We start from the raw sequence: 16,112 nt of genomic DNA, 5'->3' as shown, positions 1-16,112 counted from the left end.
TGTGGGCTAATCTCTTCTCTCACTCTGCTAGATTAGGAGTATAGAAATAAATGATCATCAGTTCCTACCTTCATACTCTTGCTCTAATTCTGTAAAAATTAAATGTTAATTAGTTACCAAGCATCCAGATTAAAATATACTGTTACTTCAAATTATTCAAATTTGAATGGATGATCCTTGGAATTGATGATATCTTCATTTAGTACCTTTTTATTTTACCACGTGCATACATTAATTGTCTAATCTTAAAGTGATCTCAGTTAAATGGAATGATTAAAAACAAATAAACAAAGGATGTGAAAATTAAATCACATGTTCTAGCTACAACTATGCCCTTTTAACCTCAAAAGATGGGTCTAAGGAGCAATTTTCAGATATGATAATTGAAGAGAAAACCATGAGAACTATGAAAACTTCTGTGACGAAAGATGTGAGTTTAAGTTCCAGATATTTTGCTTTTCTGTCTTTTCTTAACCACAAACTGAAGAATAAATCACAGTTATTAAGAAGGGGGTTTTCTCCTGGGTATCCTCCCCAAGGCTGCTTTGATATCCCTGTTCCGTAGACTATAGATGAAGGGGTTCAGCATGGGGGCCACTAGCGTATACATCACTGAGGCCACTGCACTTTTCTTGGGTGAATGTGAGTAAGCTGAACTCAAGTACACACCCATCCCTGTCCCATAAAATAAGCAGACACCTGACAGGTGAGAGCCACAGGTGGAAAAAGCTTTATATTTCCCACCTGAAGATGGGACTCTCAAAATGGAGGAAACAATTCGAGTATAAGAGAAAAGGATCAGTGAGACTGGAATCCCAGCAAAGACGGTGCCGATAAAATACATTAAAGTGTTATTGGTGGAAGTGTCAGAACAGGCAAGTTTGAAGAGTTGAGGAGGGTCACAGAAAAAATGAGGGATTTCTACAACTGAACAAAATATTAGTTGTGACACCATTAAGCAGTGCAGCTGGGAGTCCAAAAGACTGATGATAAAAGACAGCAGAACCAGCAGCCCACACATTCGAGGGTTCATGATAACTGTATAGTGGAGGGGATGACAGATTGCCACAAACCTGTCATAGGCCATCACAGTCAAAATCAGACTTTCCAAACAACCAAAAAGATTAAAAAAGGACAACTGAATCAGGCAGCCTGAATAAGAGATGACTCCTCGGTGAGTATGGATATCCATAACCATTTTTGGAACTGTGGTAGAGGTGAAGCCAATATCAGTCAAGGAGAGATTAAAGAGGAAGAAGTACATGGGGGTGTGGAGGTGGGAGTCAGAACTGATGGTCAGCATGATGAGTAGGTTTCCTAGCACAGTGACCAGGTACATGGACAGAAACAGCACAAATAGGAGGGGTTGTATTTCAGGGTCAACTGAGAGCCCTAAAAGGAGGAATTCTGAGACACTGGTTATATTCTGTAGTTCCATGAAGCAGAGGCATATTTGGAAAAGAAAAGAAGAATTTGTTATATGGAAATAATATACAAAAATCCATCCCTGTGTCTTTATTTCACATTAAATTGGTTCCTATGTGAAGTATTCGTACTAGAGGAACATGCGTTTCAGTACCTTCAGCAATACTTCTTAGTTGTTCCAAACCCATTCTCCTTAGAACACCTTTTCATTGGTTTATTTGCTTTCTGTCAATTTCCCTACACACCCACTATACAGGCAATGGGAGCAAGGACAGAGAGTTGAAAAAATCCATAAATAATCTCTTCTTTGAAAAATGTATTGAATAAGTATTATTCTGCTTTAAGGAAAAAGTAGTCTAATTAAAGGACTTTAGAAGAAGTCAAGTTTACTTCATGGTATTGGAAAGCATTAAAATAAGTCCTCTTTCACTGGTATTTATTAATACCTTATATAACTATATAATAGAGTCTAGTTCCTTTTTTGTGGGTGTTTTACTCCTGACTGCATATAGCAATTGATGTTTTTACCTGAAATGTGGGTATGGTAATAAGCAACTCTATTGATCTACTGCCTTAATATTAGCCAGAGATTTAAACCCAGCAATAAAATGTCCTAGTATGGAGACTCTGAACCCATTCTCACCCATTAACTACAATAGAGACACCAATCCTGCCTCTCATCTTGCTCCTGCAAGCCATTTTTTAGACCAGCCTTTGAAGTCTATCTTGCTTTACACAAACAGACACATTATGCAGGTAATAACATTTCCAGACATTTTTTGGTACATGTGTACACATGTGGGTGTTTACACATCATTAGTCTTGAACTTTGAAACAAGTATTGTGTGGTGTTCCATCCTGAGGCTTCAATATCATTACAAACACAGTGAGCCACAAAAATTGATTGTATACTAAAGGCAAGTGTATTTAATCAGTTAACATTTATGTGTCTATCCTACAATATGGTATTGATTAAATAAATAATATATAGAAAGTATTCAGTGCAGTGGTTTTCAATCCTGGTTGATCTTTATAAAAACTCCTGGTTCTATTACAAATAAAAACCTTGGCTAGAGTCTTGAACCAGTAAAAACCAGAAGGTCTTCATAGGAGACCATTGATGATCCTAGGTACATCTTTAAGAATCACTTCCCTAGAAGAATTTCAGGAACTTGTTAAGTGCTCCATTAATTGTACTTATTATTATTATCAATACATAAGCACCATTTTAAAAATTCAAACTTATTAAAAATTTGCTTCATATGCTATAGATTTAAACTATTGCCAATAATATTTGATTTTTCCTGCTATCAATGCATTATCACTTTTATTTGTAATTCTGTCTCTCAAATGCAACCACTTTGAAGACTATGCTTCGGTGTTCGCCTCAGAGTGTTTTTATTATATTAGTATTCTTGCAAATTTTCCTGACTAGTCTTCTACTATACACCCACAAAATATCCTCATTCACTACAATATTGTTTTTTATTTCTCCTAGTAAGATAGGTATATCCAGTTAAAATATGTTTTAACTTATGCATGGTATTGCCTGGGCATGACCATTATTTTATCTGTCAATTACTTCTTTCAACAATTATTTCTAAATTCTGCTCCATTCACTCAATTGAGAATTTTTATAACATAAATGCATGAAGTATATTTGAGTAGAAATAAACTATGCATGTCAAATTTTACTAAAAATTGCCTATATTATTTCCTAATAAGGAAGCCAAACATATTTAACTAATTAATCTTATTGTTAAGCACTAGAATCAGAAAAATCCCTCATGTCATTCTAGTATGTCATTTTATGATTGAAATTTCCCTCTTGAGCAGCAAATATTTAGATTATCAGGTTTCAAACTGCACTGTAAAATGAAGTACTGCTCATGTAAAACTCAATGATGTAGCAAATGTTCCACCAGGGTGTGGAGTTGTATGGGGAATCTACACATCTGTATGATTGTTTTGCAAGTTCACAATATCTGTAACAAAAATACATTAAAAAATTAGTGTGGGTTGGGGGAAAAATACACCAAATGTAAGATAAGGACTATAGTTGGTAGTAATATTTTGAAAATGCTCTAGCATAGTTTGTAACAAATGTTTCACACCAATGCAAAGAGTTGGTGGAGGGGTGGTGTATGAGACCCCTGTGTGATGTTATGTATGTTTATTTTGTAAGTTCGCAATCTTTACTATACCCTTATTGTTTATGTGTGTTCATGTATGAATGATATACTTCAATAAAAATTTAAAAATTTAAAAATTAAAAAAACTCAATGATGCACTGTATTTATTATTTAAGAACTGCTTAAAAATAGCAGCTTATTCAGGTAATTTACAGATGAATTCACTCCCTGTCAAGAGGGGAAATTGATGGTTCTGCTTCTGTTTGATATTGTGCTCAAAGCATATATAAAGAAAAAGAAATACCAAAGCTTCTCTGGTGGATGGGGCCTCTTCCTAGCATGGGGGCAAGAAGACCAATATCTGAGTCCCATCTCTTTCTTCCCCTGGAGTTTTTGGCATCTAATAAATATATAATAATGTATTATCATTAGATTTTAATGATTATTTGAGAATCAGATTTATTGATGAAATATTACCCCAAGAAACATTTAATTACTTTTAAAAATAGATGTCAGAGTGTTTAATGTCTAACTTTCTCAAGAAATTGGAGTATGGAAAGATGGGAAAACCTAAAATGTGCCATAGACTACACAATAATATATATTTCCCCCTTGTTTTTCATTTTCACTTATTGCTTTAGTTTTTATGAAAATCTCCTGATTTTAAGAACTAACAATGTTGGAGAGCCTGTGAAATTAAGAATATTAAGTTATATACAGAAGACATGCCATAGAACATTAAAGAACTATTTTTTTCTTGCCTCTATTCCTACTGCATCTCCCCGGAAATTATGAAAGCACAGGTAGTTAGTCAAACATTGTGCAGGAACCATAATACATGCACATTTTCCCTGTGAACTAAAGAAGTGTAATCAGTATTTAAGAGAGTTTTTCATATTGGGTTGTCTATTACACACACACACTGTGTAGGCCCTGTGGAATCAGGTGAATGGGACTTAGAATTTTCCTCCAATTTTCCTATGATGGAAACTACAATAAAAATGCAATGCTAGCCATGTGTTCTGTGTCTGAAGTCTCACTACCCAGGATAAAACTGGCTTAAACTCTTTCTCCACTAGAATTTGTTAAATATCAAATGATATGCCCATTTCCTCATTTTTAAAAGAGCAATAATATTTGCACATGTATCTTGGAGATGATTATGCAGATGAAATGAAAGAAGGTATTGAAAAAAACTGGACTCAGATCCTCAAACTGGGGAATCTTCAATAATGCTCTATGACACTTTCATTACAGTCATTCTCCTTATCATCGTCCCCACAATCCCCACATTAAATATAATTTTGGAGTCCTTAGGGAACAGTTTAGATGATCCATTCATGTTCTGGTGGATATTTTAATGGATATTGGCAATTGCTGGTGGAGAAGAGATCTAGGAATAGGAGTAATGAAATACCTACTAGAATCAAGAATATAAATTCCATAAGCCTCTGAAATGAAACTTTGCATTTCAGAGTGGACCCATTTGCTATCTCTTCTGATTTGTTATAATGAGACCAAATCAGGAATCCTACTTACGCTACTACATCCACTATCTCCTATGGAACTCACTGGGCTGAGCTGTATTTTTCCTAGTGGCATGACCAAGGCCTCTGGATCTACTGCTGCTTCTTGATGAAGGTTGAGTCTCTTTTCTCTTGTCTGGAAGGAAGACATTGTCAGGCATGAAACTCCCTATGCAGACAATGACTCTCAGATAATAACCTGCATGTGTGGGATTCACAATGTGTAGATCACAGCTGGATATTTTATGTTGTATTATCTTGAGAGTTCATTTCTCAAAGGTCATAATTTAAAAAATTGGTCCATGTCACCCCAATCTCTGAGGACTTGTTAATATCCTCATTATGAATGTAACGGAAATATGAGAAATGAAGTTCTTTCATATGGCATGAGCCCTTTACTAATTATATGGACGTTCTGACAGATCCATCAATTTTAACTTCCAGTTAATGGGGATTTTAACATAAAGTTCAGACTAATTTTTCCAATATAAACAACCAATATATCAATTTTTATTAACTTTATTATAAAATTAATGTTTATAAGCACTCTCTACCCACCAAGTGACCTTCCCACTTCTCCACTTTTCACAGGCTCTGGTAACATCTTACCCACAATCTGTCTATATGAATTTACTGTTTATAGGTATTTCATAAATTAAAACAATACAGTTTTTGTCATGTGCCTTTAATATTTCATAGAGCATAATATGTTTTTACTTGTTTTTTAACACAGTTTTATATTTACAGAACAGTCATGAAAAAAGAACAGCCATTCCTCATATATCAACACAAACATACAGTTTTCCCTTTAAATACATATTTCATTATTATAGCATTTGTTAAATTGATAAATCCTTGCTATGTCATATTTACCATACTATTAAATATAGTTTATAGATTACCTTAAGGTTCACTTTTTGTTGGATATTCTATACCTTTTTAAAAATTATTATAATAAACTGTTTACAACTTAAAATATCCCTTTTAGTGACTTTAAAATATAGAACTCAGTGTTATTAACTTTTCACTACATTGTACTAATATCACCATCACATATTACAAAATTTTTCCATCAGCACAAAAAGAAATCTCTACCAAATAACCATTTACTCCCCAACTCCCACCCCAACCTTTACTCTGATATCCTGTATTCTAATTATTTCATATAAGAGAACATATATAATATTTCTCCATGGATTATTTCACAAAACAAGATATATTCACAATCTTGATGCATCCATGTTGAAGTATATTTGAGAACTTCAGTACTTTTTCAGATGAATAATATTCCATTGCATGTAGAGATAACATTGTTTTTCCTGTCCTTTATTGTGAGACACACAGATAGGGTTCTGTGATGACTAGTTCATGTGTGAATTTGAATAGGTTATGGTTTCCAGCTTTTTGGTCAGGTAAGCAGCTGGCATAATTGTTGTGGTGAGAATATTTCAGGAACTTCAATAATCAGTAACTTGATTGCATGGAAGGCTGATTACAGCCAAAAGAGTATCTGATGTTAATAGAAAATTTTCCTAGCCCTTATGAAAGACACAATATCAATATACAAGAAGGACAATGAAACTCAAACAGAAAATATTTGAATATACCTACACTGAGACACCTACTATTCAGAATGACAAATATCAGAAATTAAAGAGAGGTTTCTGAAAGCAGAAAGAGACGAATGAAGCATCACATAGAAGGGAAAAGTGCTAAGTTTAAGCACCAACTTCTCATCAGAAACCATGGAGGTAAGAAGAAAGTGGCAAGCTGTATTAAAGGTCTTGAAAGAGGAAACTGCCTGCCAACTTTGAAGGCAATATTAACCTTCAAAAATGAGGGTGAGGTCAAAAACTTCACAGACAAACAAAAATGGATAGAATATGTTACCAAAAGACAAGGATTGCAAGAGATACTAAAAGGAGTGCTGCAGCCTGAAAAGGAAAATCAAGGGTAAGAGATTAGGAAAAAAGTTTAGAAATGAAGATTATTAGGAAGGGTAAACTAAAGGATAAGTAGACAGAAAGTAGAATAATATGACAACGTAGAGCCAAAGGACAAAATGAAGTAGTGACTTTACAGTAATAATATTTAATGTTAATGGATCGAATTCCTTAATCAAAAGACATAGACTTATTGAATAGATTAAAAAAATGAGCCATGTATATGTTGTCTACAAGAGACCTGTCTCAGATTTAAGGACTGAGCCAGATCAAAAGTGAAAGGTTAGAAAAAGTTATTCCATGAAAATAGTTACCAAAACAGAGCTGGAGTAGTGATACTAAAATTGGACAAAAGAGATTTCAAATGCAAAACAATTATAAAGGATGAAGAAGGTCATTATATCTTAATAAAAGTGGCAATTTGCCTAAAAGAAAGAACTATACCAAATATTTATGCACCTAACCTGAATGCCCCAAGATACATGAGGCACAAATTGTCATAAATGAAGGGAGAAATAGATGTCACTACAATAACAGTTGGAGACTTCAGTACACCACTTTCAGTATTAGATAGAACATCTGGAAAGAGGATAAATAAAAAAATAGAGAACCTGAATAATAGAAATGAGCTAGACATGATGGACATCTATAGAGCACTGCACCCCAAAACAGCAGGGTATAGTATTTTACAAGTGTTCGTGGATCCTTCTCCAAGATTAAAAATATGTTGGATTACAAGACAAGTCTCAATAAATGTAAAAAGTTTGAAATGATAAAAAACCCTTTCTTTGATCATAATGGAATGAAAAAGGAAATCAATAATGGATGGAAATGGGACAATTCATAAATATATGGAGATAAAACAACACTCAAACAATCAGTGGGTCAAGAAGAAATTTCAAGAGAATTCAGTAACTATCTTGAGATGAATGAAATTTAGAACACAATATATCAAAACCTATGGGACACTGCAAAGGCATCGCTGAGAGGAAAAATTATGGACCTCAATTTTTACCAAAGTGGAGGAATAATTAATGCTTAAAAGGTGATCACACAAGCCTAGAGAAGTCCATGCCAAATCTCAGTGTGTACTTGTCTTTTTCTCCCATTACTCAGCAAGCTCTTTTGTTTCCCCCCAATTCCCATTAAATTCTTACTGCCCTAACAAACAAAAAGGAGAAGGAGAAGAAAGATAATGAGAAAGAGCTAAAAATTGAATATTTAATTGCACACCTGAGGAACTAGGAAAAGAAGAGCAAACTAATCCTAAACCAAGCTGAAGGAAAGAAATAGTAAAAATCAGTCAGAATTAAATGAAATTGAGAACAACAGCAACAAAAAACAATAGAATTAACAAACCAAAATTTTGTTCTTTGAGATATTCAATAAAATCAACAACGTGTTAGCTAGTCTGACAAAGAAAAAAAGAGAGTGGATGCAAATAAATAAAATCAGAAATGAGAAGGGGCATTACTACTAACTGCACAGAAATAAGAGAGTTCATAACAGGAAGCTATGAACAACTCTACGCCAAAACACTGCACAATGTAGAGGAGATGAGCAAATTCCTAGAAAAACACAAACCACCTAAACTGATGTTGGAGAAATTGAAAACCTTAACAAACCAATCACAAGTGAAGAGATTGAAACAGTCATCAAAGACCTCCCTAAGATGAAAAGTCCATGAACAGATGGCTTCACAGGTGTATTCTATCAATCATTCAAAGATGATCTAATACCACTCTTGTTTAAGCTCTTCTAAAAAAAATGAACATGGAAGAACACTACCAAACTCATCCTCTGAAGCCCACATCACCCTAATACCAAAGCGATATAAACATACTACGAAAAATTAGACCAATATCTCTAATTAGTATAGATGCAAAAATACGTAACAGAATACTTGGTAACAAAATCTAAAAGCACATTCAAAGAATATACACCACAATCAAGTGGGTTTTATTCCAGGTATGCAAAGGAGGTTCAATACAAGAAAATCAATTAGTGTAAAAATCATATTGATAATTAAAGAAGAAAAAGCACACGATTCTCTCAATTGAGGAAGTTAAAGCATTTGACAATATATAGCATCCTTTCTTAATAAAGTACTCCAAAAAATAGTAATAGAATCAAGCTTTCTCAATATGGTAAAGTGCATGTATGGAAAACATACAGGTATCATTGTAATCAACGGTGAAAAACTGAAAACTTTCCCACTGAGGTCAGGAACAGGACAATGATGCCCACTATCACCATTGTTATTCAATATTGTGCTTGATATTCTAGCTAAAGCAGTTAGGCTAAATAAAGAAATAAAACACACCCAAATAAGAAAGGAAGAATAAGACTTTCATTATTCACTGACTGTATGATCCTTTATCTACAGTCTCCTGAGAATTCCACAACAAAGCTAGTAGAATTAATAGACTAGGTCAACAAAGCGGCAGGATAGAAAATTAATATACAAAAAGTCGATAATGTTTTTAAATAATACTGATGTGTAATTTAAGGAGGAAATTAGTAAAACTTTTCCATTTATAGCAGCAATTAAAACAAACCAATGTTTCAGAATAAACTTAACCAAGAGCATAAATGTCCTGTAATAAGAAAAATTCAAAACATTGTAAAAGAAACTGAGGAATAATTAAATAAATGGAAGTACATTCTGTGATCATGAATTGGAAGATTAAATAGCATTAAAACGTAAATTCTACCCAGATTTACAGATTCAATGGAATCCCTATAAAATTCCCAACAGGCCTTTTGTTTGCAGAAGTGGAAAAAACATTTATCAAATTTATTTGGAATATTAATGGGCCCTGAATAGCCAAAAAGATCTTAAAAGGGAAAACAAAATTGTTGGACTTTCACTCTGTGACCATGAAATAGATTATATAGCTACTGTGGTTAAAAAAAATCATTATGGGAAGTGGATGTAGCTCAAGTGATTGTGCTCCCATATTCCATATTGGAGGTCCAGTTTTGGATTCCCAGGGCCTCCTGGTGAAGGCAAACTTGTCTCATGTGGCAAGCTGATCCAAGCAGAAAGCTGGCCCACATAGAGTGCTGACCCATGCAGAAGTGCTGACATGTGCAGAGTGCTAGTGTGTGCAGGAGTGATGGCTCATACAGGAGTACTGGGTCACACAGACAGCTGGCATGGCAAGATGATGCAACAATAAGAGAGCCAGAGGAGAGACAGTAATAGATGCAGCAGACCAGGGAGCTGAGGTGGTGCAAGAGATTGAGCACTTTCCTTCCATTCCAGAATGTCCCACTACTGGTTCCTGGTGTTGCCTGAGCCTAGAGTGCCTACAACTGAAAGCAGAAGGATTGCATCCAGTAACCATGTGGAATCTGAGCCTCCTCTTGACATAGAGGTGCAACGGACACAACCAATCCAAGGACCACAGAGAAAAGGTGGCATTGGATTGGGAAAAGTGGACATGGTGGCTGATGGGTATGGGGAAAGGCAGGAAGAGATGAGATGTGGAGGCGCCTTTGGGACTTGGAGTTGCCCTGGATGGTGCCTCAGGGGCAATCACTGGACATTGTTAATCCTCCCAGGGCTCACTGGATGGAATGGGGGAGAGTGTGGGCCATGATGTGGACCAATGACCATGAGGTGCAGAGATACCCAGAGATGTACTTACCAAATGCAATGGATGTGTCATGATGATGGGAGTGAGTGTTGCTGGGGGGGGAGGGGTGCGGTGGGGGTGGTGGGGTCGAATGGGACCTCATATTTTTTTAATGTAATATTTTTACAAAATCAATAAAAAAAAAAGAGAAGACAAACAGACACAAAAGAACACATAGTGAATGGACACAGAAAGCAGACAGCAGGCACAAAACAATGGGGGGGGGGCTAAATAAAATCTTAAAAAAGAAAGCATGATACTGGCATAAAGACAAACATATTTTCAATAGAACTGAATTGAGAACTCAGAAATACACCCTTACAGCTACATTCAAGTGATTTTTGACAAGGCTATCAAGCTCTCCCAGCTGGGCCAGAAGAATCTATTCAATGAAAGGTGCTGGGATAGCCATATCGAAAAGAAAGAAAGAAGTCCCGTAACTCACACCTTATACAAATTTAACTCCAAATGAATTGAGGATTAAAATAAATAAACAGCAACCATAAAATTCCTAGAAGAAAATGTAGGAAAATATCTTAAAGACCTTGTGGTAGACAGTATTTTCTTAAACCTTGCACCTGAAGGATGAATATCAAAAGAAAAACATAGATAATTGGGAATTCTTCAAAATTAAACAATTTTGCACCACACAGGAATTTGTCAAAAGGGTAAAAAGGCAGCTGACTCAATGGGAGAAAATATTTGGCAATCACATATCTGATAAAGGTTTAATATCCATGACATACAAAGAGAACATACAACTCAAAAATAAAAAGACAAACTACCTAATTTAAAAATGGGCAAAAGACATGAACAGACAATTGTCCAAAGAAGAAATACAAATGGTGAAGAAACACATGAAAAAATATTCAACATCACTAACAATTAGGGTAAAGCAAATCAAAACTACAATGAGATATAATTTCACACCTATAAGCCTGGCTGCTATTAAAAAGTTGTAAAACTGTAAATGTTGGAGACAATGTGGAGAGATAGGAGCACAATCACTGTTGGTGGGAATGGAGAATGGTATAGCCCCTGTGGAAGACTGTTTGGCAGTTCCTAAGGAATTCGAATATACACTTGCCATGCAACCCAGTGATACCATTGCTAGGTGTATACCTAGAAAAACTGAAAGCAAAGATACGAACAGAAATCTGCACACTGATGTTTATAGTGGCATTATTTAGGATTGCCGAAAGTTGGAAACAACCCAGAATCCATCAACTAATGAATGAGTAAACAAATTTGGTGTATACACATGATGTAATATTATGTAGCAGGAAGAATAAGTGACATCTTGAAACTTCATGGATGAACGTGGATAAGAGTATATTGAGCAATGCAAGCCAGCAGAAAAGGACAATTACTGTACGATTGTGCTTTATGAACTAAATATATTGTGCAAACTCATGTAGTTAATAATTAGAATATAGATCACCAGAAAATAGGAGTTTAGAGAATGGAAAACTAAATGTTAATCTGAGCAGAATTGGTAAAAATGATGTTTGTAAATCTTTGGGAATGAATAGAAATGGTTAAAGCATATCATGGTATTTGTAAGTGGAAGTACTATTGTTTAGGTATGGCATTTATTGAAAGGGAAAGCCTAAGTTCATGTATAGTACTCGAAGAAAAGATAAAAATTGTGACATGGGAATCTATAAGATAGCAAAATCTCATGTAAAACAGGAATATGGGTGATATTGCATATATAAGACTGTTTTTACAAAATATAACTACAAATACACTAGAGAGAAGGCAATGTAATAGCAGCTATGTATGGCAGAGGAAGCATAGAGAGATTGAGAGGTAATGATATTTGCTTTTGTCTTTTTGTTTATTATTATTATTATTATTATTGTAACACCGAAAGTGTTCTAAGAATAATTGAAGTGATGAATACACAAATATGTGATTAAATAATATGCTGCATGGTACACTTTGGATGGATTATGTTTTATTAATATGTATCAAAATTGATTTGTTGAAAAATAGCATCAACTATTCATGGGAAGATTCAAATAAAAGCTGAGAAAATCTGAAGAGTTAAACCTGGGCTATTCTAAGTCTAGAATGAGGTTGATCATCAAAGAACCTAAACACAAAGCCACTAACAATAAAACCCTAGACAAGAGGGAGAAACAGACTTTCCAAGTTAACTCATCAAGGTAATCAAGATGCCTAGACATCAGCAAAAATTTACAAGCCATAATAAGAAACAAGAATACATGGCTTAGTAAAGAGAACCAATTAAAACTTCAGAAGAGATTCAGAAGTTGAAATAATTAATCAAAGAATTTCAAATGAATTAATTCAAGGAGAAGAAAGGAAATATGGATAAAAAGCAAAAGGATATTTAGAAAACAATGTGTGAATATGAGGAAAATTCGAAAGAATAAAAAGAAATATAAGAGAAATTATGGGGATGAATTGCACAATAGTAGAAATTAAAAATGTGCAAGTGGCATATAAGAAAGGATTTGAAAAGGCACAAGAAAAAATCAGTGAACTAGACAAGTATAGATCAATTGTCCTGCATAGTTCTAGGCAAACAATATTGTCTAGTTCCCGTACAGTTATAGACAGAACAATTGAAATCTTACAGGCAGAAAAACAGATAGAGAATAAAACAGAAAATGTTCAACAGTGCTTTAGGTATTTGAGTGATTATATGAGGCAGACAAATATATACATCATTGCTGTCTCATAAGGAGAAGAGTAGAGAAAAGGAGAAGAAACAATATTTGAGGAAATAATGGCTGGAAATTTCCCATCTCTTATGAAAGACATAAATATACTTGTCCAAGTAGTGCAACATACTCCAAACAAAATAAACCATAGTAGTCCTACTCCAAGATACACACTAATTGGAATTTCAAATGGTAAAAAAAGAGTCTTATGAAAACGGCAAGAAAAAAGTGATTCATCATATAGGAGTTTCTTAATAATTTAAGTGGTGATTTCTCATCAAAACCCATGAAGACATGAAGACATTGTTATGATATATTTAAGGGACTGAAAGAGAAAAATTGCCATCCAAAAGTTTGTTAGCTTGAAAAACTGACCTTCAAAAATTATGTTGAGCTTAAATACTCAGAGATAAACAGAAACTGAGATGGTTCACCAACAAATGACCTGCTGTTCTAGAATTATGGAAGGGCTTCCTGCAGTTGAAAGGAAAAGACAAGAGAGTCTGACTTGGAGTAGTGTGAAGAAATGAAGATCATCAGTCAGTGTAACCAAAGAGTAAATTTAAAACCTATAGTACTGTATTCTCAATATACAAACTCTACTCCTTAATTCCTATAAGAATCATAACACAATTGAAAATGATAAAGGCATATTTCTGAGCATGGTTATGCAAAATATAAACTACTAAAAGGAAAAAAAACATAAAGGGAAAAGAAAGTGATATGGGAACTGAGAACATTATGGTATCGAAGCTAAGTTGGTATCTTTTCAAGTTACTAGTTATGGATATAGATCATGTATTATGAACCCAAAGATAACACAAAGAAAGTATTTTAAAAATAAATAGAAACAGAAATGAGAAAGAGATCATTCAGATATATCAGACAAGATCAACTATACAAAAAAGGTGTTTTCTGTAAAGGAAAAGGTGTTTTCTGTAAATGGCTGAAGTAAATACTGCCTTTATAGTAATAATACTGAATTGCTATATACAACAATTCAGTTATATATAAATGGCTGTTCACAGGCCAATGATATATATATATCATTAAAAAGTTAATAGATAAAATCCATATATAACCAATGAAATAAAGGATATTAAAACATTGGGAGAGCATAAAAACCAAGTTGAAAGCCTGCAAATAAAAGTAACAGACCTTATGGGAATGAAGGAAATGATGGATGAGCTTAAAAATACACTAGAGGCACATAAGAGCAGATCTGAATTACTTGTAGACAGAATTAATGATTTCAAAGACAGAACATCTGAACTGGAGAAGACTGGAGAACAAAAAGAGAAAAGAATGGAAAAACTGAAACAGCATCTCAAGGAATTGACTGACAACAGGAAATGCATGAATATATGCATTATCTGTGTCCCAGAATGAGAAGAGATTGGAAAAGGGGCAGAAATAAAATTTGAGGAAATAATGACTGAAAATGTTCCAATCCTTAAGGAGAGACGTAAGTATTAATATCCAAGAAGGACAAGGCACTCCAAACAGAATAAATTTGAATAAACCTACTATTCAGAAGAACAAATATCAGAGATAGATTAGTCTGAAAGCAGCAAGAGAAAAGCAAAATATCCCATACAAGGGAAACGCGATACGATTAAGTGCCAACCTCTCATCAGAAACCATGGAAGTAAGGAGAAAGTGGTATGAGGTATTTAATTTACTAAAAGAGAAAAACTGCCAGCCTAGAATTCTGTATCTTGCAAAGTTGTTCTTCAAAAATGAGGGTGATTCAAAGTCTTCACATACAAAAACTGATAGAATATGTTACTAAAATACTATATTTACAAGAGATACTAAAGTGGGGTGTTGTAGCCTAAAAGGAAAAATAAGGATTTGGAGAAGAGCTTAGAAATCAAGATTATTAGGAAGAGTAAACTAAAGAATAAGAAGACAGACAATATAATGATTTGACAACAGAGAGCCAATGGACAAATGTGTGAAGAAAATAACGCATTACAGTAATAACACTGAATGCTAATGGATTGAAATCCTCAATCAAAACAAATAGGCTGACAGAATGGATAAAAAATATGAGCTGTGCATATGTTTTCTACAAGAGACCCACCTCATAGGTAAATACGCAACCAGGTTATAAGTGAAAGGTCAGAAAAAGTTATTCTGTGCAAATAGCAACCAAAAAGAGCTGAAGTAGACCAGATAATTGTAAAATAATGATATTATAGTATATGAACAATAATTATTCAGTGAAACTAGCAAATTGTTCTTTGATCAATATTCTATAAGTTTCTTCAAACAATATAAACACTTGTTTTAAATTGAGGAGGGCTGGAGAAGGGATATATTTTTGGATACTTCCAAATTTTCTTTGGCCATTTCTTATTCATACTCTTTACTTAATCAATCTGGCTCAATAATGATTTAGTATGACTACTGTTGAAATGATTTTGAGTTTTTCTGCCTCTTAACATTATGAGTTGGGTAATTGTTATCTGCTATAATTCATTCCACTAAAATGGGAAGAATTCTGAATTAGGAATTTGATTATGTAGAAAGAATTAAGTCCTAAATGGAAGTTAAATAACTAAACCAATAATTTATTTCTATTTTAGAGATGACTGTATTCAATAGTTAGAGCTGTAATATAAAAACTAGAACTGTTATACTTAATTTATATTTGAATTATTTATATTTATAAGGGTTTATTGCCATGTTATCTATTTTTTTCTTTTATAATTGATCATATTAAATCTAACATGGCTTGCACTAATTT

At 33.9% G+C, this 16,112-nt stretch overlaps 1 protein-coding gene across 1 annotated transcript; it reads right to left on the bottom strand.

Moving 5' to 3' along the window:
- Positions 1-502: 502 nt before the first annotated feature.
- On the bottom strand, positions 503-1,495 carry LOC101415319 (olfactory receptor 7E178-like). The gene has a single exon (XM_012521300.3). It carries the CDS (start codon positions 1,436-1,438, stop codon positions 503-505), a length of 936 nt encoding a protein of 311 aa, XP_012376754.2. The 5' UTR covers positions 1,439-1,495.
- Positions 1,496-16,112: the final 14,617 nt, after the last annotated feature.

This window comes from Dasypus novemcinctus, chromosome 19 (genome assembly GCF_030445035.2).
Source record: "Dasypus novemcinctus isolate mDasNov1 chromosome 19, mDasNov1.1.hap2, whole genome shotgun sequence".
NCBI classification, from domain to species: domain Eukaryota; kingdom Metazoa; phylum Chordata; class Mammalia; order Cingulata; family Dasypodidae; genus Dasypus; species Dasypus novemcinctus.
The sequence above is the reverse complement of the archived record's forward strand: the minus strand, read 5'-3'. Positions and strand labels throughout refer to the sequence as shown.